We start from the raw sequence: 23,149 nt of genomic DNA, 5'->3' as shown, positions 1-23,149 counted from the left end.
CCGCATAAGTCTCTTCTGTTTTCGACATTCATCGTCAAACCAGCCGTCAGACTTTCGAACTTTCCGTGTTTTTGATGATGTCGGGGCATATTTATTTAACAGACATGAAAGTGTTTTATTATATGTCTTGACAAGTTCGGTAGGGGTCTTTGTTTCCCAAACATTGGGTGTAGATAAGAGAGAGGTCTGTAACTCTTCCAGAAAATCACTAAAGCTAAATTTACGCCATTCCCTTGATACAATTGTTGTATATGGTACTTTAGGCGGGTTGTAATAATATGAAAGGATGTAATTAAATAAAACACAATATACTTTTTTAGCTTATTATTTGCAAGTTCATCATGTGAAGTCGATAAAAATAATCCTAACAAATAAACTTTGATAAAAAAAATATTAAATCTTACAAATTCCAATCTTCACAGAAAAAAAGAAAACAGTATATAATCGAACACAACAGGTGAACAGACAGAAGTAGATATTTTACACAACTAAATATTTAAAATGACACTCTATTGCACAATGATTTAAAAATATGCACGAATTTTGAAAGAAAACCATGAAAATTGAGTTTAACTCATTTTCTTGTGCTTTGCAAATCAAAATTTAACATAATATACAAATTACTTCAATAAAAGAATAAAATAAATAATAAGACCTCTACAGTTCTACAGTCTATGTATTATGGAATTATTGCATCTATAAAACGAATAGTTCAAGTCTTATTGAATACATAAAGAAATGGACCCATAAAATGCTATAAATATTACTTATAGAGGTAATGGCTGAATGTAATAAATAATTAAAATGGCATTTGATTTGAGATAAACACGTTGTTATTTGTGACTTCAATCTGTAAACTAGTCAACTGATGCTAACTGAGGTTTTGAAACTGCAAATTAATTGCCTATTTACGTTTTGAAATTGTTCATTTGATGCAAAACAATGTAAATTAATTATATGTTGACATTTTCAAATTGTTCACTTATGACCAACTGTCAATTTTTTATATTTTCAAACAGTTAACACTTGCACTTTGAAACTGTTAACAAATTTTAATATTTTAAAAAATTAATAACAATCAGAAAGTTTACAAACGACTAATAACTTACATGCTGACGTTTCAAAATTATTCAATTGTTGTGGAAAAAAAACTGTTAATTTGTAGTCACGGTTATTTAATGAAATGTCCTGGAGAAGTTAGAATTGTATTTGAAACCTGTTAGCTTTATAATCATGACACTGGTTGGCTTCAACCAGTGTACAGTGGTGTTTAAAACAAAAACAAAAAAAACGCTTTTCTCAAAATGAACCTGGGTTACCTAGAAAGGAATTGTGTGATTTGGTTAGAATAATATTTTCTTCGGTCCATTAAATCCAGACACATTTCAGAAATTATCTTCTAGTCCTTAGTGATAAAATTTTCCACAATACTTACTTAAGTTTACGATTCTATGAATAGGTATTTACAACTGTTGTCTGGTTAAACCAAGAATCGACTTAAAGAGAAGCCTTAATATTTGTACATTGAAAGCCTAATAATACAAATAAACCAACTATTCGAATGCCTCAAAAAATATCAGCAATATCAATAATTATTCATATTTTGTTTTTATTTACATCTCATTCGATTGCAGTACTAATTTATTTAAATACTTAGTAATATAGTTTTTTTCGTAGTATAATAAATCCTAGCTGCTTCCCTTAATACTGCCACCAAAATGCCCATGACAAAATTAGCTAGAATTTCTTTGATTACTCAAAATATTATGTATTTTGTTGTTTTAGATTTATTTACACGCAAAGTTTATTCTCTACTTAATTTTGTACACCTTGTAAATTAAAACAACAATACATCAACGCGGTGTTGCAAATACAAAAAACATAGGCACATAAAAATATATTGTTAACGATTTAACCAGTTGAGTATTTATTGTAGTAAGAATTTTTGAATATGGCAAAAGTAAATTCACTTCCACATTGTTTAAAATAATTATTAAGATATTCACCCTCTTACTCATAATCGCGGTGTAAATATTATACGGGCGTATAAGGTCAGGATAGTGGAAAACGTTACTAATAATCGCTGCGGATGCGTATACCGGCCGTATTAGTAGTAGATTTATATCGGCTGGCCCCTTAGTATACCGTCGGCAATATGTGTTTTTGCGAAGTTTGATAAATATCGATCTGCTGCATAGTGAAAATGTAAAAAACAGTAATACCCATTACTATCGGGGTGATATTTTAAATCGAAATATCGATTTAACAAAGCAAATAAGGGACGTATAATCGAATGGCCGGATTTAGATGCAAATATAAACAGACCGGGTCAATGACATTACAAATGTCATCTGAAGAAAGTTAGCAACAAAACGCGAAATGAGAAATTGACAATGTTTTCGAGGTTTGGAATGAAGTCAGTCTAACAAAATCTGGCATGAATATCACTATTAGTAACGATTTTAACCCGAGCAGTATACGGCCTACTTATATACTTCTTCGTAGAGCAATACCAATGCTGCAGCGGCGTATTAGGGAATCTTTATAAGTAAGACTTTTATAATGTATTTTGTAATGCCTGTCTATTTTTATATTTCCTACATTATTAAATGTTGCCATTGTGAAAAATACATCTACTTACAGGTACCTACGTACACACAATTTATTGGACGATTATAATTTTTTAAATCTATGTTTCTTACGTTAAAATACGAAGTTTACTTATAAATATCAATGGAATGTCATGTTACAGTAGTTTAATTGTTTACATTTATATAATACCATGTTTCAATAATAAATGTCAATACTCTAAAACCGAAGACATTAGAATAATTATATTAGTACAATTTAAAACATATCCAAAACGAACAAAAATAAACAATTTATTTAACAATATTTATGGCATTAACAAACCAAATAAATTTTCAATAACAATGCAATAAGTAGTGTAGCCAACTTATTATGCAATAATATTATAACAAAATTAAAAAAGGGCAAAAAAAAAAACATTGAACAGAAATATACAAAAATAATTTTCGTTGCATTTTTTGTATCGATTATTGGTTTTATTCTGAAAATAATATTTATGTACTTTCTATTGTAATCAATAGAAAAAAAAAGTTTTTAAAATACAGGTAGTATACAATGTCCGAGTTAATATTTAACTGAAGTAGGTTTGTAACGGTTTTGTGTCTTTTGATTCAATTTGAAGTCTATCTATGAGAGACTATTATAATTAATAATATTATATATTAACATTATTATTCCCTAGAATACAACCAACGCCATCTATAATAATTTCCATCAATATGGCTTATGAGGAATATGGCGCAGAAGGATCATATAAATATCTTATTGAGTCTAGTAATAAAAGTGAGACTATGAAGCGGTGGAGTACCAATTGGATGTCGGAGGGGCGGCCTTGGCGGAAGGGTGGTACAAGTGGAAGCCAGATGCACTAGGGTAAAACTGGGACTGTTCTAATGGGGAAGAATATTCAAGGGCAGAGTAGACTTGAGGTTTTAAGGGCAGAGGTTGCGCAGGAGACTCCCCGGAGGGAATGTACCCATGCCGCAAGGATTCAGAGTACTGGCTTTCGTATCCTGGATGCTGTTGCTGCTTGTCCCTAGGAGAAACAGACCCAGGAGGAGTCATTGCAGTGTGGTAGTCCATCGAGTACGCTGGTCCTCCGTAAGTTGATACGAGGTTCTGGAAAGAGTCTGCATTCTTCTGTGCGTGGAGAGCGATGAACTGGTCACTGTAGGCAGAACCTTCGCTACCTGGTGGGGTGGGAAGTGGCCCGGCGGGGTGAGGGTGTGCGTGAGAGTGTGGGTGGGGGTGTGAGTGAGGAGGCTGCCCATGCCCAGCTGCTCTGATCACACTCTCTCTGCTGGCGTACAGTTGCCGCAGCAAGGCAGAGGCGGGGAGTCCAGGAGTGCCCAGCTGATGGTGTGCTCCTATCCACTGGATGGTAGATTTGTGCTGTTGCTGCTTCAGTAGGGCGTCGGTGGAGAAGTCTGTTGGCTGGTGTGTGGTGGGTGATCCTGTCTTGTTTGGATTGAGGATGGTTGTCGGTAAATGCTTAGACATAGCATTTTCTAAGTCTTTTACTGACGCTGTGTCCGCGATTGTTTCCTCTGTGGGTGCTGGGGCTATTTGTGGGCTGACTGTTTCTGGTGGCTGTGGAGAATTGGATGATCTACACGGGTTCTGTTCTGCATCTTCTGAAGATTGTTCTTCTTCTGGTTGTTGGGCTTTGCGTTTTCTAGCTCTCCGAGTGGGTGGCGCTGGGGGAGGTGGTTGCGTGGCTGGTGCTGGTGGGGCTGATTGTGATGGTGCAGGTGGTGGGGCAAGGTCAGATGCTGGATGGGCTCTGGGAGAGGAGGGACGAGGTCCTCCCGCCCTGTCTGCTCCCGCATCTGGCGATCCCTCTCCCGGGTCTCCTGTTACAGTTTCCTCTCGCTTCACTCCTTGGACGCCTTCTTCCATCTGGCAGCAGTCCATAATCAGATTGGCGTACTCTCGACCACTGTAAAGACAGAAAGCACAAAATTGAAAACAAATTATTACTATTTGGACAAATTAAAACAATATTTCGCGATTCATTCGTTCTGGAATCGTATTTCACATTTCAACTTAATCGGAAAAAAATTAATAGTGTTAAGTGAAATTTTTGGAAAATTTTTCCTACCACTACCGTTTTTAATACGCAAAAAACTTTGATTCATATTATTGACAGTAAAAAATAATTTTTTGCATTTACGATTATAGAAAATAGTATCATTAAATAAAAATTAATTTCGTACCATTTAATATAAGCGACTGACGCACCATTTTGGAAACGATAGTTGTAAGTAAAAATTGACCTCATTTTTTTATTTTTATAAAGAACGACCACAAAGTTTTAACTAAATACAGAACGAAAAAATATTTTTGTTTATTTGAAATTCCATGACCTACCTTATAACATAATTGACGCAGATGATGTTCTGCTCCTCAGCATTCTTTGAAGAACAGACGACAGTGGCACAAGTCTGTAGCCAAGTGTAGCCACCAGATTTATTCATCAGCCTGTAGTAGTGTGTCAACACCTGGCCCTTGTTGATCACTGGAACAAAAATAAATAACATAAGATTGTGCAATCTAATGATCTCCATCTTTTCTACTTGCCAAGTTTCCTTACCGAGTCTGTCACCTACTTTTAGTTGAATGTCAATGAAAGTTTCATGAAGTCAGAACAAATGTATTTAAATCAATGAATAGTTGTGGATCCCCGCCGAACCGGACTTGGTTATTAAATGAACCCAAAGAATGCATCCGCGACTGCATACTTATTATCAATTCATATTATATTGGAGCACAGTTTTACGCATGTAAATCGGCCGTGTGGAATTTATGCCACCGACAAAATCAGATAATTTCAAAGTCGTATTTACATTATCAGTCGATCCAGTCCGGCCTAGCGACGGAAAAATGGCCGACAGTGTGATGCAACCATTAACTTGCGGCATGCATAGCAATATAGTCGTCCATTAGCTAGTTCTGGGATGTTCAAACCATGTTGCACAGTGTTGGAAATGTGACAAGAGAGTGACACAACACGTGTCGGTAGCGAGAGGGAATGTTTACCTAATAGAAACGAGTAGAAGAGTTACGAAAACTCGGGAAAATCGTTGACCAAGAATCTACGTATAACGTATCGCCTTTTCAAGATTTAGAAATCTACGTACCTTTTGGTAAAAGTATCCGAAATTCGTTTAGTTTTTGAAAATGTTTGTAGTTTTGTATAGAATCTACAGGTTATTAGGTGAGGTTACCGACGGTTGTTGGTAGGGTTATTCGAAATCTATGCCGTTTTTAGACTCTAAGCAGGTTTGTTTGAGATTCGTGTTGATTGTCGGTATGTTTTTATTGATTTTTGTAGGTAACATATATATTTTGTGTTTATGTAATAAGATGAAGGGAATGTTTGGGAAACTCGGATATGATAACTATGAATCCTCGGCACCAAACTATCGCCGATTATTATTCAAGTCTTGTCCACAGCCGGAGCATTGGTCAGCCAACCACGTAGCGATAATAAAACAATTCAATTTATTTTATATACGTTGAAACTGTTCATTGTTTGGCAGGGCGGGAGCAAACGGCGCTCATTTGTGTGGTTCGATTCCTGGAAATGTGTCAAGCAGAGTGTCAGACTAAATCACTCGATAAAGAATCACGCGTTTACCATACTGATTACTTGCTGGAAGAATCATCCATACATTCTATTCAGGCAGACGAATCCACGAATACATTCTCCATGACGCGTTCCTTGCGATAGGAATTCTTTGTCTATGACTGTTATTATTCAAATTACTTGTATGATAACTTCAAATTCCTTATTCACGTTAATCACCTTGAATTTAGTAGTTCCTAGAATTTATTGATAAAAACGTAAACTAATATTTTGGAATCATAATCTCCTCGACGAACAGATCAAGCAGATACTACAGATACTGGTCCCAAAAAGGACCAAAGACATATAACATCGAGTGTCTATTGATAACCAAAATCAATCTTTCAAAAATCAACCATCAGACCTGTGAAGCTACAAACGGTGATGGATTCTCGTGAAGAAGAGCAACCAAGACAAATCGCAGGAGCGATTCAATGAAATTGTATCTAGTGGACGAGGCTGGTTCAACCAAAAACAACACCAATTTTTCAAAGAGCAGTCAATAAAAAATATTTTGTGAGGCAGGTACTTACAATCAACGTGACATTTTCTTAATTTGTTAGCATCTTCACCGTGGCAGAGGGCGTAGAGGTTCTTTCCTGTGAGTTCTTCAGCCGTATAGTCCAGGAGATCAGAGACTCTGCAAAACAAGAAAATACAGATTAGAAACTAATTGCTAGATAGCTGGAGGTACATTTGCATGCTTCGGCCAAGGATGAAAGTAACAGAGTTCAGTAACAGGAATATTTATAACAAAGTATTAGGAGCACATGAAGGATCGAGCTAATACTCACTTGGGCTCGCAATGCGCTATCCTGAAGTCGAAGTTGATCCTGGTGACGAACATATCGCACTCGAGGCGGATCTCGTGCACGGAGGGCGGCGGTAGCGCGATGGCGAGGGCCACCATGCCCAGCAGCGGGGGCGGGGACTTGCGGCTGTGCGAGAAACTGTACTGGGGGCGGAGGCGGCACAACATGAGCACAACCTGAAACAAATTAAATCATTAGGAAAATGGCATTTTGCAAAATTTATAATATTTCGATCGTTAATGTTCGTAATAGTTTTGCAGATTTTATGGTCATCAACGTACAGTAGTATCTCAACTCCATAAAAATGTAGTTCATTTATAGGCATAGAAAACAATACTAGTTCCAAATGTCACCCCTGTGGAACGCCGTTGGAAAATTCATACAAATGTAAAATAATGCAATGACTTTCGGACGGATATCTTTCAAACTACCTCCGAATATATAGATATCATTTTTTCGAGTTTCGAACGGTATTTTGAATCTCGATAACACTGCATTTTTTTAGTCATAATGCTGCAAATATATTTATAATTTTGCAGTCAATAAATGTACACATTTTATAACATAACCATGAAAATATCTATCTGCACATGAATTGTATACAATTTCTGTTTCGAAACCTTATTATGCGGGTGCAATCACATCCCCAAAACACGAGCAATTCCACTTGATAAGGAGCAATTAGCAACCGAATTAGTTAATCTATAATACCTTCCCCGAACCTGTAATAAACCCGCGCCATTTGTTAACTCCGGGTAGAAACATCCCATATTAGTCCCATACAGGGATGGAATTAACCCTTGGCAGTCGCAGATCATATCTCTACATCCTAACGACCTTTATTGCACTCAGGTGACGTCATAATTCAAGATGGCGCCGCCAAAACGGAGAAAAGGCGGGAAGCTCCCGCATTGGCCGGGAGATAAGTATATTTAAGTGAATTTATTATCGCCTGTATTACGCGGAGACCGTATCCTGCTGTAAATTGTTTCGGCTTCCTAAATCTTGCAAACTTTACTCCGGCATTTACGGAATGATAACTGGGGTTTACGATTATTGTCTGAATTTAACTAACGGCTGATATGGAGGATGTGGAGTAAACATGCTAGTTTTGTTACTTGCTAGGTGTGTATGAATAATGCTTGTAGATTTGTCTAGTGATTTATTACTATCTTCGTCCGGGTTGTTTAGTATTTTAGCCAAAGTAATATTAAAAACTAATGTATCTGTCTGATAAACAAGTTATTGCTAGATGTATACCCGTGTCCGGAAACAAACAAAGTACAAGCAGGAAACTCGTAAATCTATATCACGTATGGAATCCATTTTGTTGTATAACTTTTTTGATTTCAGCTTTCGTTTTAGAGTAAATCAAGTCCAAAATTGGAATTATTTTGGTAAAATTTGATAAAAATCGGTTTCTACTGGATTAATATTACTTACCTTATTATTTTTTAAACCTTTAGTTGAGGATAAAAAACGCAAAATATTCCAAATGCTTAGATGGAAAAAAAAGTTTTTTGGTTGGGGTTCGCTATGTGATGTAGATTAACCAGTTTCCCGCTTGTACTAAAGTTTCTGGACACCTTATAACAATAAGCTACATACTCACTACACTGTTTGCATTGCAAGAACTTTACTTTAAGACTTTAGTTATTACCGTATTAAATTCAGACAAAGTGATAGATTTTTCGACTGTCGAAATTTATCCTCGGAAATAGTAGAGCAGTGAAAAGGTCCATAAAAGCTTGGTACGAGCTTCCAGAGCTTTGCCGCTAGATGTCTCTGACTGTAACTTTTCTCGCTCCGAAGTTCCCTCCCAAATGGCCGCGGGGAATGAATTTTAGATCGGAGAATGGAGTGATCATGTCCCCAGATCAGAATCTTAATGGTTCTATGTGAAAATTGTGCCCACGAGGACTGCAAACAGTAATTGTTCCTCTTTGGGAAATTTAACGTTCTCAATAATAATAGTGCATGGCAATTAAACCAAGCCTCAGGTGCGAAATCCCAAGTTTTCATTAATAAATTACCTAATTATTATCGGAATTGCTTGTAAGATAAAATATTGTTTGAGGAATAAATCAACTGGGAGGACATGATTACCTTTATCGGCTTTTAATTTAGACTAATCTGTAAACTGGGAAATAATTTAGAGCTTCTTATACGAACTCCATGTTTCGGATCACTCGTCCATAAAACGGTATTAAAAAACAATATTATTAAGTTATTATCATAAAGTTATAACGTATTGGATTAGCAAAAATTTATCAGGAAAAGTTATAAAATACCATACAACCCGAAGAAAGTTGAGAGTAAAAACAAATCTACAGTAAAACTAAACGAAACTAGAGTGGATATTGAAAAATATAAAGATTTTTATGAGCCATTTTTATTTGATCACAGTTTCAATATGTCTGCAGTAAAATGAAGATGGTTTAAACGTACAGGTTTTCAATAACTTTTTTGTTAGACTTACTTAAAAAATCGACAGATCTGGTAACAAATGTAATTAATCGAGGTGTAGCGAACAAATGTGTCAAGTGCAATACATTAATACAATTATCACCATATTTGTGACACCTCTCAGATTGATTTAATTTACTTCATGTTTGTATTAGAAACAAGTTAGAATTTAACTCAACCATTTGGAATCCATTTTATAATGAAAAATTAATCGAACGAATCCAACATAAAGTGATGGGTCTTATTATGTTTGGTCTTACTTCATTAGCCCCTTCGTGATTTTTTTATTAATTATTTTTTATGCGATATAACAAAAAGGCAATAAGGTTTTTAATACATAATGATATTATTTTTCTTTTTTTTCGCTCCGTAAAGTGAGCCAAATAAATGTATATATTAAAATATATTTGTGTGAGTTGAAATTTTTAATATATGTTTATTTCTAATAAAAAAATTTGACGAGAGAAATTTGACACGCTTTATCACCTTTCAAAAAAAATTTAGCTTTCGGATACAATTACCATTCGGATATAAATTAATTGTTTTTGTGTTTAATTCGAAAAATCTAATGTAAATAAAATTTCATAATGTTACTATTAAGTTCTGCAAGTATTTATATTTTATTTTTGTGACAGCTGTTTCGGCGTTCAAGGCCATTCTCACACTGTGGTTAAGCCACATTGAGACTACTTATTTATATAATTATATTTCAATTTCAATTTTTAGGATTTCTAAAATGATTTATTACCGGTTAAACCGATTTACCGAAAAAGTAATAAGAGTGTAAAAAAACTGGGAAATAGTCAATTTTTTTTTGTTTTATTGCAAAGAGGAAATACTCTGACCTTCTGACATGATATGCCAGAGACTTGGGGGTTAAAAGTCTATGTTCTGACATATTTCATAGTCTGAACTTCTTTGGTGGATTGACTTTCATGTACCAAATACAGTGTTTTCCAATAAGAGGTGTTATTTGATGTTACTTTTAAAGCTATCATTTTTTGACATTTGACAAGTAGAAACTACGCCATTAATAAAAATGGAACAATACACGCTTCAACAACGCATTAAAATTATTAAAATTCACTTGAGTTAATCAAATGCAAATCACCTTGAGTGATGAGGCCCATTTCCACCTCGGTGGCTTCGTCAACAAGCAAAATTGTCGCATCTGGGGCTCGGAAAACCTAAGAATTTTTGTTGAAAAGCCTCTCTATCCTCAACGTGAGACTTTTTGGTGTGGTTTATGGTCCGGCGGAGTCATTGGACCTTACTTACTCAGAGTGGAAGATACTACCAGTATCGCCCTGGTGTAAGACCACCATTCAGAATTGAAACGTTGCTCCAAATGGCTTTAGCCGTGTTTAGTGACTAGATCTGAATAGCCAGGTACTTTCCCACCTTCCTCTTTCCCTTCCCCACTTACCTTCAGCCTCACAACATCCCCCAATTGGGGATGCCATAGTCTCACTGGCTCCAGACGGGAGCAGTTGGGACTCTTGTGAGGTATTCACTATAAAAAATAAAAAAAAAAAACTTTTTCGAAAATGAGGCTGGAGCAACAGTTACGGTGAATGGATTGCGCTATCGAGAGATGATTAATGATTTTTTATGGCCTGAATTGAATGGTATTGATCTGGATAACGTTTAATTTCAACAAGACGGCGCTACGTGCCACACAACTAACGAAACCATTGATCTTTTACGATTGAATATCAAAATAACACCTCTTATTGGAAAACCCTGTAGAATGGTTCATGAGAAGATTATCACTGTGACAATACACCAACTAACAGAAAATATAAAATAGAGTGAATAATTTAGAAAATAAGTAAGACATCGACACAACGGATATTAAAAGCCTATCAACTTATAAAAAATGTCAAAATGATTGTGTGCAATTCTTGACAGTTGATATTTACACCTGCACTTATCTCTTAATACTTTTATAATTTACCTACCTACACGGAGAGAACTCGATTTATGCCCTCACGCTAAATTAACAGGCCGTACTAAAACATCTATTTATATATTTCCCATGATAAAACCACATGATGATACACGTGTTCCGACATCATAATAATATATTCGTCATTCACTAAAACTTTTATCAGGAAACCTGCTAATTCATTCGTAATTCCTGCAATCCTGTTGTTAGGCGGATTACCAATAATTTGAAGAGATTCTTAATAAATTAGCAATACTCATTTTTCTCCGTGGACCTCTGAGGAAATGTTGAAAATTTCCACGTGACCTTTATGACAACATTCATTATTTTTTGCTCGTCAACAGATGAGTTTTGCACACATCGTGAAATTCTATCATCTTTGTGTGTTACAATTACAATTATACAATTATAATTACAATTGTTATTGAGAATTTAGCAAGGAGTTTTGGCCAAGACGTGAAATTCTATCCTCTTTGTGACACACAATTACAATTATACAATTATAATCACAATTGTGATCATCTTTGTGTGTTACAATTACAATTATAACTACAATTGTTATTGTGAATTTAGCACGGAGTTTTGGCCAAGACGTGAAATTCTATCCTCTTTGTGTGTTACAATTACAATTATACAATTATAATCACAATTGTGATTGTGAATTTAGCAAAGAGTTTTTTCCAAGACCTGAAATTCTATCCTCTGGATCTACCATAGCGATAAATGAAAAGCACGATGTTTATTAGTTACTTAGTGATGATATATAATCAAGAAAATTCGCGCGCATTAACACGAAGAAATGCAAACATATTCGGATTTTCATAAAGACGTGTTTCGACATCATGATAATGTATTTTATTTAGAAACCTGTTAATTCGTTCGTAAGACCTGCAATACCGCATTTAACTGGATTACCTATAATTTGAAGTGATGCTTAATAAATTAGCAATAGTTATTTTTCTCCGGGCAGGTAACCAACCTATGTATCAACGTTGGTAGGTTGGCTCAGCACCTTCGCTGTACTAAGCTTGAGAATTAAATTAATACTTAGAGGAAAATCTCTTTCAGGTTACAGGATATGAAACTGTCATAAAAATCTATACGCTATAAGTTTTAGTGCAACGACGCCCCTCTGAGTAATAAGGCTGACAGTATAACAGAAGATTAAACGAAAAAAAATCACTCAGCAGGTATATACTCGTAAACCTTCTATGTTTTAGGTCGCATTTAACACATTTGTATGTTACACCATCGAAATAAAATCAAATTTAATAATAATTGTAATAATCCACTCTAGTTAGGTTATTAGATACCCGGATGTATCAATTACCCGGTAATTTACCCGGTAACCGGAACTCTTGAAGTGGCAGCCCCTCTTGGTGAGGGTGGACTTCATTCGCACGCAGAAGGCGCGATCCATCCCTCGGTAGATAGAGCTGCTGCCCGCCAGTGTCATCTGGGCGGAAACTGTAACAAACAAAGCCTTATTTAGTTGACACTCCACAAAAACAATATAATATAGACGAATTTTATATAAAATGTTACTAATTTACTAAAAAATTCTTCGTAATTCTGTTAAAAAACGGGACTACAGGCCTTTTACGAATTAATTGATAGGTTTCATGTTAAACTTTTAGTAAAGGAATGTACGAACGTGACATCGGAACACGTATTCATAAAAATCAATATATTCGCATGTAATCCTTATATTTCAACAAGTGAAGTCATTTGTTTATTTGCCCATTTATATTTATATTTATTTTATCTCATTAAAATCAATTTTTCAACCGTTTGCAATACGGTTGGTTTATTCTTGTGAAATCTACTTAACTAGAAAACCAGTTAAAGTATTACCTATTTTACAAATACATTGCATTTAACAAAATAATATATTAAGAAATGAACATTTATATAATTATATACAAATTTCGACTACCATAATACGGACATGTGTCTAGTGTAGTAGTCGAAAAGCATGTACAAATATATAGAAATATATTTTACGTTTTAGAGAAAGAAAAAATATATATACAGGGTGTATCGGCACGTACCCGACAAACTTTAACCAGCTATTCCTTAGCACATTTGGAGTAAAACATGTTATGGGCACTTTGCTGTCCGGTAGCATTTTTTTTCAATTATAAACAAAAAAAAATAAAATTTCCACACTACATCACTGTCATTGGCATTGCTTTTCGTGTTCAACAGCTGTTATAAGCAAGTATGTCGAAAAGCGTCTTCGCTCTTTCGCACACACTAAATGATAATAGTAAAAAATGAGAAGAATGGTGCCGTGCTATTTCGTTGTGATTGTAAAAGCGCGCCAATATAGGTACACACGTACATTATTCAACGGGATTCGAATAAAATATTGCCAGATGGGTTTTCAAACTTTGACAAAGGATAAAACAGTGGTGACATGTGGTGAAAATATGAATAATACATTTTTTATTAAAAAAAAACGTTACCGGACAGCAAAGTGCACATAAGATTTTTTACTACTTTATATATATATATAAATGCAGGTGCACGAGCACGTGTTCCGATATATTCAAAAAGTACTATACTCAAATTTTATTGGGAAATAATCTGCTGCCCCGTTATTAATAGGATTTTAATATATGAGCATAATTTCTCCGTACGCCCAAGGGGAAGAAATTTTAACTTGGCTTATAAAATTCATATTCTTATCTACCAAAAAATACCATACTTAGAATACATTAACCTACAATTATTTCGTTACTGCACTGGATAGATGTACACTAAACATACAGTGTAAATAATTTAAAAAAAGTTTAGGTAGCTTCGAAAATTTTCGGACGGTGAGCTTTGCAAAGCTTTTCTTTTTGGATTTTGTAGATTGTAACGTGTTTCGCAATTTTCGGCAGTTAAGAGAGCGTTTTAAAATTCCATAGCCTACGATGTAGTTGCCAGCTCAAAATAGTAGCGTTGGTCTAGAAATTGCAATCAGAAAAGCTGTTCAAAGTTCGCGAAGTTAGAGCTCACCATTCAATCAGATTTTAATTAAAGATTACAACATCTAAATTTCACAATATTCAATAAACAATCGAAATCAAACGAATACTGAACAATTAGGCCCTATTGCACAAATTCTTAATAGTATTGATTATCTAACGATAACCTTCAAATAAGATAATCATAATCTTTCTATAATAAAAATGAACTCCAATCATTTTAAACGTTCTTTTCATCACGCAGCCACCGTTCGATTATCTGAAATGAATCGTGAATCAACACTTCCTTACGATGACCAGCGATTAATTCCTCAATCCATACTTTTCTCTCCTCTCCAACAATCGCCTCTTCCATACAACAGTCGTGGTCGCGTGTAATTCGCATCGATTGTTGAGTATGAATGCGTGCATTTTATTTTTTGCACGATCGAAAAACGGAAGAGTTACGATGCGAAATTTGAACGTCTTACAAAGGCGATTGGTCAAGGGTTGGAGATGAAGGGCTCGCCCGAGACAAATTGGATAATGGTGTTTTATAAAAATAATAAATAGCAGTTGAGGGACGTAAACGGAGAGAATATATTCAAGACTGAAATTATTGGACACGAGAATATCAGCTATTGGGTTATTTTTACTTCGATACGAGAAAATAAGCCATAGGAATTTTTTTACATTAAATAAGCCATTGGGATTTTTTTTACTTAATCGAATTTTAATTGACGAAATAAATTTTAGATAATGTATTTTTTTTGTTCAACTAAACAAGAAAACATAAAATACTTTAATAACATGTTTTATCGATTACCAATTTTTAACGCTTAACATATTAGAGCGCAGGTGTCGCATCGGGGCACTAGCATGCTGTCCTCGTTATACCGGTATTTCAATGGAAGATACTCGCGGAACTAGCGCCATTGATCCCATTATGCCAAACGCGCTCCTTGCATTACACGCAGTTCACGTTTGTAACAATTCACTTTTGTAAAGACAACAAATTAAATAATATTTTCACAATTTTCTTTAAAAACAATTTCTCTTTTAATTTTTGACGGTACCTATCAAAAATATCAAATAATTATAATCGTTTCAATTCTAGATTATTTCAATTAAAAAAAACTTGTTTACTCCTGAAAGATTTAACAATGCGTTGAATTTATTGGTTCAAAACACACTCTAAATATTACTAGGTGAGATCCTACCACTGAAATTTGAAAAATATCTACCCTTAGCTGCAATTTGTAGCTGTTATGTTTAGTAGCCGCATCCAAGTAACTTCAATCATACCCGCATTGAGGATGTCATATGCCTACTTGCTTCGGACAGCAGAAAACTTGTGCGGTATCACACAAAAACACAATCATTGAAGAAATGTGTATTGCATGTGCATCATACCCAAATTGGGGATACCATAGTTGGACTGGCTTCTGGCAGCAGGGAATCTTGTGCGGTTATCACAAAAAAACATAATGACTGAAGGAATTCGTGTTGCACGTGTAAGGACAGGTGTGCGCATCACCTTATTCAGAAAAACATGATAAAAATCCTTCTTGCCTTTAAAATAAAAAATATATATATTTCTTCTTTGATAAATTCCCTGGTTGCAGAAAAACAGAAAAGTAGGTTGCCTCGTTGTTTGCACAGCTCGTTCAATCGGGAGTATCTTACCTGACAATAAATATCCGCACGCCAGCGACGTGGGGATTGATTGATTTATTGAATCGATTTTTTTTTTATATGGTTATATTTTTTTGTAATTGCGTAAACTGTCACAAAGTTACGATGCCGCCAAGTACTTATGGGAAGTATGACGGCGAGCTGTACATCCCGCCGATAACTTTTATGGGATTACCGATAACTGGTAGCTACCTAGATTCCTGGATTATCGGGCGAATAGGAAACTTTATGTAACCAATGACAGTTATGTGCTATAGAATACCATATATGAACATTACACAGAAACAATATTTCTTAGAAACGCTTCCCTATTTCATTTTGTTCCATAAAATTTATCACTACAATTTAATATACAACATAATAAAGAAAGAACCTGCAAAAAACATTTCACATATTTTATGAAAAAATAATAATTAGCTAAAATAATGTTTCTTATAGCCTGATTGTAACATTTAGTTTTAGTCCCTTCCGTATTTAAAAAAAACGGACCACTAATGAAAGTAATTGGTGACCCCTGTCGTAAACGATGCTACCTAGGCAGAAAGGAGAAGAAAATGTTTTTTTAATTTATGTTTTTTGTTTTACTTTATTTTAAATTATTCTCATAACCTTCAAAACCTCTGTCCTTTTTCAAAACCTCTGTACTTTTTTGTACTTGCTAGAACCCTCTTCATATATCACAGGCAGGGACACTCTTGTGAGGTGTCTCTTCCATCTTCATAGAAATAATGTATTTTCTCAACATATTTATAAAACACTAATCGTCACCAGTTACCACCCGGCTTTGCCCGAGTTTTTCATGTTGAATAATTGAAAAATATATATTTTGTAATAAAATTACTGTTAATAATTTTATTATATAAAATACAGATGGTGTTTTGTCACACGGTATAAAGATCGTTATTAAATTAATGTACCCGACAGACGTACAACGTTTTAACAATGATGGCACACTTCAATTCAACTACTTTAATATGCAAGGAATTACGACCTTGGCGATAGATACCGCATCTCCTGGACCACGCCAGTTAAATAATGATGCTGCTAGGATCTGCAGGCTAACATAGCTATGATCGTCTCGGATCCATTCTGTTACGTTTTATTGGTTTTTAATTGAGCTGATTACCATACCAGTGGGATTGTGTGACCTTACTTGAAAAAAAATATTTCCTCAATAAGTAAAACAAAAACATCACTCCGTTTCTCCGCAGGAATAAGCAGAGAGGATCGCCTAACAACTCCGTCTTGGCACACATTCCTTGCCTCATTCACACTCATATGTTATAATATGCTGCAACTTATTATGTAATGATTCACATCAAAATAATTGTTACATAAAAGCCTTCAAGTAATGTATCCCATGTTCTTACATCGGAAAATAATTTAGTGTAATTCCGCAGAATTCATCAAAAACCCAAACACGATTTTTTGTGGCAAAAGTTTCTAAACCACAAAATGACATTTATGTAGTTCTAATGATTAGTAAAACAGTGATGTACATGTAAATAATTTACAGCATGTTGTATACTACTATGATACAGGATAAAGAAATTTTTAGGTTTTTTTTAACAGTTCTGAAAATTATAAAAAGATATGATATATTATTTTTTCATGCTATTCTGGAGATCGTGAATCTCTATGTTCCTGTTGAATATCTTAGAAAGTGTCATAAAAAATTATTAAATCTTCCTGCCATAAAGACCAATAGTTTTCCCAATGGAGAGGAGTATATTGATTCTGAATCTCTTCCAATATCCACAATCAATATTTTGCTCAATGAGGTGAGATTTAAAGTATGATTGATTGATTGATCCATTGGTTCTTGAAATAATCGCTCCCGAAGGACGCGATCCTTACAACCTCATATATTATTTTTGCAATTACAAATATTTGAATATCACTCTCTTAAAGTGAATATTACATTGTTATAGAAGTTTGTAATGCACAAGAAATTTAACTAAAAAATATATTAATATTTTTTAAAATTTTTTTTTGAAAAGCGTCAGAATCAACAGAATTTTTAATAGATTGATAGAACGTATAATATTTCTGATTGGGTTCGACGATTTTTCTAAAGCAGTGCTTTCGTTGATTTAACGTTGTTTTGTAATTCAATAAACAATAAAAAATAATGCTAATAAACTAACCATAAAACAGTAAAAATGGAATACTTTGATTGCTTTAGTACCTACGCAAGCTTTTAATGGTTTTACTGGTTATTTCACAATTTTCCCTCATACTATTTGAGAAGCTATTTATTCCCAGCACCTACCCCAATTCTATCTCCAGTTTCTCCATTTCCCGAACGTGCAGTATCATTTTAGTCTGATAGTTTCGGGGTTTTCCCGCCACCTTGCAGCTGCCCGTAAAGTGAAACGTTTATACGTATGTTTATTTGTCCGTATGTCTGTCGCCTGTGTGTAGTCTGTATGTTTTCTGTTCCTGTATATATATATATATATATATATATATAGTTTCTATGTATCAGGTGTCGTCTAACTTGGAAGAGCCATGATGGACCATGTCCCGTGACACACGATGAAGGAAGGTATAAAATAGAATGAAACAGAATGCTGCTGCGACAAAGGAGATGTTTCTAAAACGAAATAAACGCTTTAAAAAGAATAGAGCGGTTTTCGTTTCGGAAACTATATTTGATGTGAAACTTCGATATAATTTATTCACTGATATACGAAAATGACGTAGATGTTTTCGGGAGAAAGCCAATACTTTTTTTGATAAAATATTACCAGGAAATGAAATCCCTAAGTGAGCCCTGCGTAGTGCGCAAATAAGAGGATTCAGATTATTTGCGTATTTTTATGTACTCGTAAGTGTCATTATTTAAACCGTTAATACATAGTAATTTAACAGATTTGTCTTCTTATTATAAACAAACAGATTTCAATAATAATACTTTTTTTTTTTCAATAAACGCAAATTTACTTTGTGGCGATATTTTAGTTCAATGTGATTTCTGTATTTATTAATTATTCATTTCTATTCTCTTACAAACAGTTTAAAATGAAGTACCAGTTATACAGAAAAAAATTGATAATCAATAACTTCATTGGTTAGTAGTAGTGTTTTGTGAACACATCACTAGGAGAACCTGTGCTGAGATGTTCGCATATTTTAGGTAAGTGTTATTATGTCGTCATAAGTAAAAACACAACTTCTTGCTGGAGGAATTCTGAAGAAATAATTAATTATAAGTTAATTTTAAAATAATTGCTTAATAATTTATAATGTATGAATGATAAGGACACCTGACGAAGGTTCAGGCTGAACTAAAGCCGCTTTGTTAATATTAAATAGTGGTAATAAATTTATTAAAATCTTTAACCTCTTTGCTAACCGACTACTTCTTGTGAAAGTTTTTTACTTAAGAAGGAAGAAATATTTATAATTGCACTACACTATATGCTTATTAAGCTTCCCAAAAATATATCTCATTTTAAAGCATGATTTGATACCGTGTCCATGAGACTACTTTTTACTTTTTGAAATGAGTATCTAATTATGTATAGGTACTTCGTAACTGTAACCCAAAAAATGCAGTATCTTTTGTCCCAGCGGGCAGGCCGCAGCCCGTGTAAGGTTTGGGCGTGCTCCCGAGGGCGGGCTGGCGGCAGGCGGCAGGCGGCAGGCGGTAGGGCGGGCGTGCCGAGGGCGGGAGGCTGTAGCGTACTGCGGATCGATCTCCGTTACCCCCGCCCAATACTAATGAGGCCCGCCCACACTGCGCGACCTGTGCGGCAGTGTGCGTGGAACAAAAAACTCTTGACATGATGAAAAGCTGAACAGTACATTTGTTGTCTTTTCACAATGAAATATATATGTGCACATCAACATGTGTGCATTTTCTACGTGACATTTAATGAAATGCGAGTATTTCTTATTTCACCTGTTTGTTTTGATGAAATATTTAATACTTTTTTCATTTTGAAACGAATAAATGGATAATAGGACAATATATGAATTTCTCTTACTTGCCCACGTTGCTCTTAAAATATTACAAAATCGAATACTTAATGGCTAATACTTTGTAATTATTTGGAGTCAATTCTTTTGCTTTTCAGAACAGCGCATATGGTCTCATAAAAATTGTTGTCTTACTTACCTTCGTAGGTAGAAATATGATCTAAACGGTGTTGGAAAGAAAAAATACCAAGCTTTACGTTCAAATATAACAATAACAATAGAACAATTAAAATTTTCACCTCTATGAAACCAAAGGTTCCGACCGCAAGTTGAAAAAAAATTACGAACTTGGTGGATGTTTTATTAATTTTTTTTATGTGAAAGACAAAAGTGAGTTAACAGTATTGTTAACAATTTACAATACATTTGTTTAGTAATAATTTTCATATGAAATGACAAAAAGTGAGGTAACAGTATTGTTTACAATTTACAATACATTTGTAAAATTATTTTTATATGGAATGACAAAAAGTGAGGAAACAGTATTGTTTACAATTTTAAATACATTTGTCTAATAATTATTTTTATATAAAACGGAAAAAATGAGGTAACAGTATTGTTTAAAATTTACAATAAATTTATCTAGTAATTATTTTTACATGAAATGACAAAAAGTGAGGTAACAGTATTGTTTACAATTTACAATAAATTTGTCTAATAATTATTATTTTCGTTATCAGTAATTTTATTTCAGTGTTTAGACGAAAAAACGTTAAGTGAGCCATTTTTAAAAGTGTGATTCAAATATTAATATTTAAATAAATAAATATGTTTTTTTCTCATAATAAAATCTGAAATCATCTTTCAAAAACAGTTATTAGTTTGAAACATCCCATTTATTCGATTTATCGAGAAGCGAAAATACACACAAATTCGCAGACTATCTGACAGAGGCATCATAAAATTTAACGGTCAATATGCCAGAGGCCTAAAGAGTTAAATAAATAAAATAGCTCATTTCCGTACTAGATGTTTGCTACACCTTTTGATTTAAAAATAATTATTATTCAGTTGGGTTGAGTATTTTGTCCTCAAATCCATAAATAAGTTTTACATGAAAAAGGCCGCGCAGTCGTCCCTCTTAATAGTTAAATCATAAAGTATCAATTAATATCTACGACAGAGAAATATTTATAAAAATATTTATAGATATCCAAGATAAGTAGAGAACTTGGATGAATAAAACCGAGCCATTTGATGCCCTGTTATTAACGTCATCGTACTTCGTCAACAAAATCCATATTTCACAAAGTCTTCTAATATTCGGCCTTCAAGGCTCGACTCCTATCCCCATTCAGTCTGTCCATGCACCCCTCCTGCACCCACCCTTCCAGCTCTAGTCTGCATCATATCGCAAACAGGTCACGGAATGGCAAAAACGTGCAAAATGTCCGCGACACTAAATTTGTTGATAACTCCTCGAAAACGTGTTCTCGTTCGACTTATTTTATGGCCGACATTGTAGCATGATCTCGCTGTAATCCGTTAAGACCTCAGGTGGAAAGATGGGAAGGTGGAAGAAAGAAGATTTACGCATTGGAAATTTACTAGAATTAGGTGGTGGTTTAGCATCTTATACGATCAGCGCCACTAATCTTCTAACTGACGAGTGTTGGGTGAAAGTTTGCGAAGGAAAACAACAATATTCTCGACTGGCGTGAAAGAAAGATAATGATATTATCCTTTGCTCTAAGCCCAAAGGTTACGGTTTCAAAATCCTACATCCGGAGGTTGCGGGTTCGATTCCCGGTGTGCACAAGCTAAGTTTATTTAATTAATTTGTTTCATTCAACAATTAATTGATTTTCAGTACGTCTCAGAGTGGTAGATACTTTCAGTATCGCCGTGGTGAAAAACCACATTTCATAATTGAAACGTTGCTTAAAATGACTTTAGCTGTGTTTGGTCACCAGATCTCAATAGAAAGGTACTTCCAACCTTCCTATTTCCATCTCCTTCTCCTCCTCACTACATTCTGCTTCACAATATATTCCATATGCCATAGTCTCATTGGCTCCAGACGGTTGGGAGCATTTGGGATTCTTGTGCTGTTTTCACATCAAAAAGAGAAACACTTTAAAAAAATGAAATCTGGGTGAATAAACACCATTAACAATCGAAATGTTATTCGAAATAGCTGTAACTATGTTTAGTGATCAGATTGGAAAACCTATGTACTTCCCAACCTTCCTCTTAGCCTTTTCCCTTTCTTCCACGCTTATTTCATCATCACAACTCTCCCCAAACAGGAATGCCATATCTTCACATGCTCCGGGCAGTTCTCGAAAAACTCTGGTGGTGGAAATACATAAACGATCGACATGTTAATATTAATGATATTCTGCATCCAACAATCAAAAAGAGCAAACACACATTACAACAATAACGTAGGAAAGCCACAAAAAACAGCTTTACAACATTATCTCTCAAGGCTTTTTAGATTTGCGGTGATTCTCCGAACAGACAAACAGACCAGGATCAATAACAATCATCGGTTGAGGGTCATTATCCCCGCGTACATTGCTGACTGCCCCCTGTACACCATTATATCAGCTGACCGCAGCGGAGATGTGATGATGTATTTATAATGCTGTAATCTCTGCCACGCTTCGCTGGAGACGTCTACCAACCCTGGACCACTGCATCTTCCGTGCTGCGGCTGAATTATTCTATATTTTTACAGTTTATTTTTTATTAGACTTATAAAAGTCATCCAAAGCGGTGCAAAAAGATCTTATTTAGCTATAAATGATGTGAGATAAATTAAAATAGGGATTCTATAATGTACACATGTGAATAATATGACAAATTGCCTGATATTGCTATCAGATTCACCTTATTTTGGTGCAGAGCGTCTTCGCTATTTAAAAATATAAAAATGATCCTGTATTTTCCATTATAAATGAGAGCACAATGAAATTAACTATATAAATTATAATAGAATTACAAAATAGCAGAACATGGTCATATTCTTGAGTTGAATCTGCACCATCGTGCTTGCGAACAGATTTGTTTTGTAGTTGTAAAATTTTAACAGTGATATACTTCGGCTATTGAAGTCATCAAAATCTTC

The 23,149-nt window shown here is 34.5% G+C and overlaps 1 protein-coding gene across 2 annotated transcripts in view; it reads right to left on the bottom strand.

Annotated features, from left to right (window-relative positions):
* Positions 1-2,941: 2,941 nt before the first annotated feature.
* The window catches only part of trh (PAS domain-containing protein trachealess), a 490,370-nt gene continuing 470,162 nt past the window's right edge, over positions 2,942-23,149 (bottom strand). For both annotated transcript variants that reach the window (XM_089640096.1, XM_089640097.1), the window contains 5 exons: positions 12,786-12,910; positions 7,012-7,205; positions 6,751-6,857; positions 4,960-5,107; positions 2,942-4,528 (listed from right to left, as the gene is read on the bottom strand). In XM_089640096.1, the coding sequence (XP_089496222.1) occupies positions 3,379-4,528; positions 4,960-5,107; positions 6,751-6,857; positions 7,012-7,205; positions 12,786-12,910 (1,724 nt within the window). In that variant the 3' untranslated portion in view covers positions 2,942-3,378. The remainder of the gene's footprint in view (positions 4,529-4,959; positions 5,108-6,750; positions 6,858-7,011; positions 7,206-12,785; positions 12,911-23,149) is intronic.

The sequence above is a fragment of the Hesperophylax consimilis genome, chromosome 15 (genome assembly GCF_061612785.1).
Source record: "Hesperophylax consimilis isolate HC1 chromosome 15, BYU_Hcon_1.0, whole genome shotgun sequence".
Taxonomy (NCBI): Eukaryota; Metazoa; Arthropoda; class Insecta; order Trichoptera; family Limnephilidae; genus Hesperophylax; species Hesperophylax consimilis.
The sequence above is the reverse complement of the archived record's forward strand: the minus strand, read 5'-3'. Positions and strand labels throughout refer to the sequence as shown.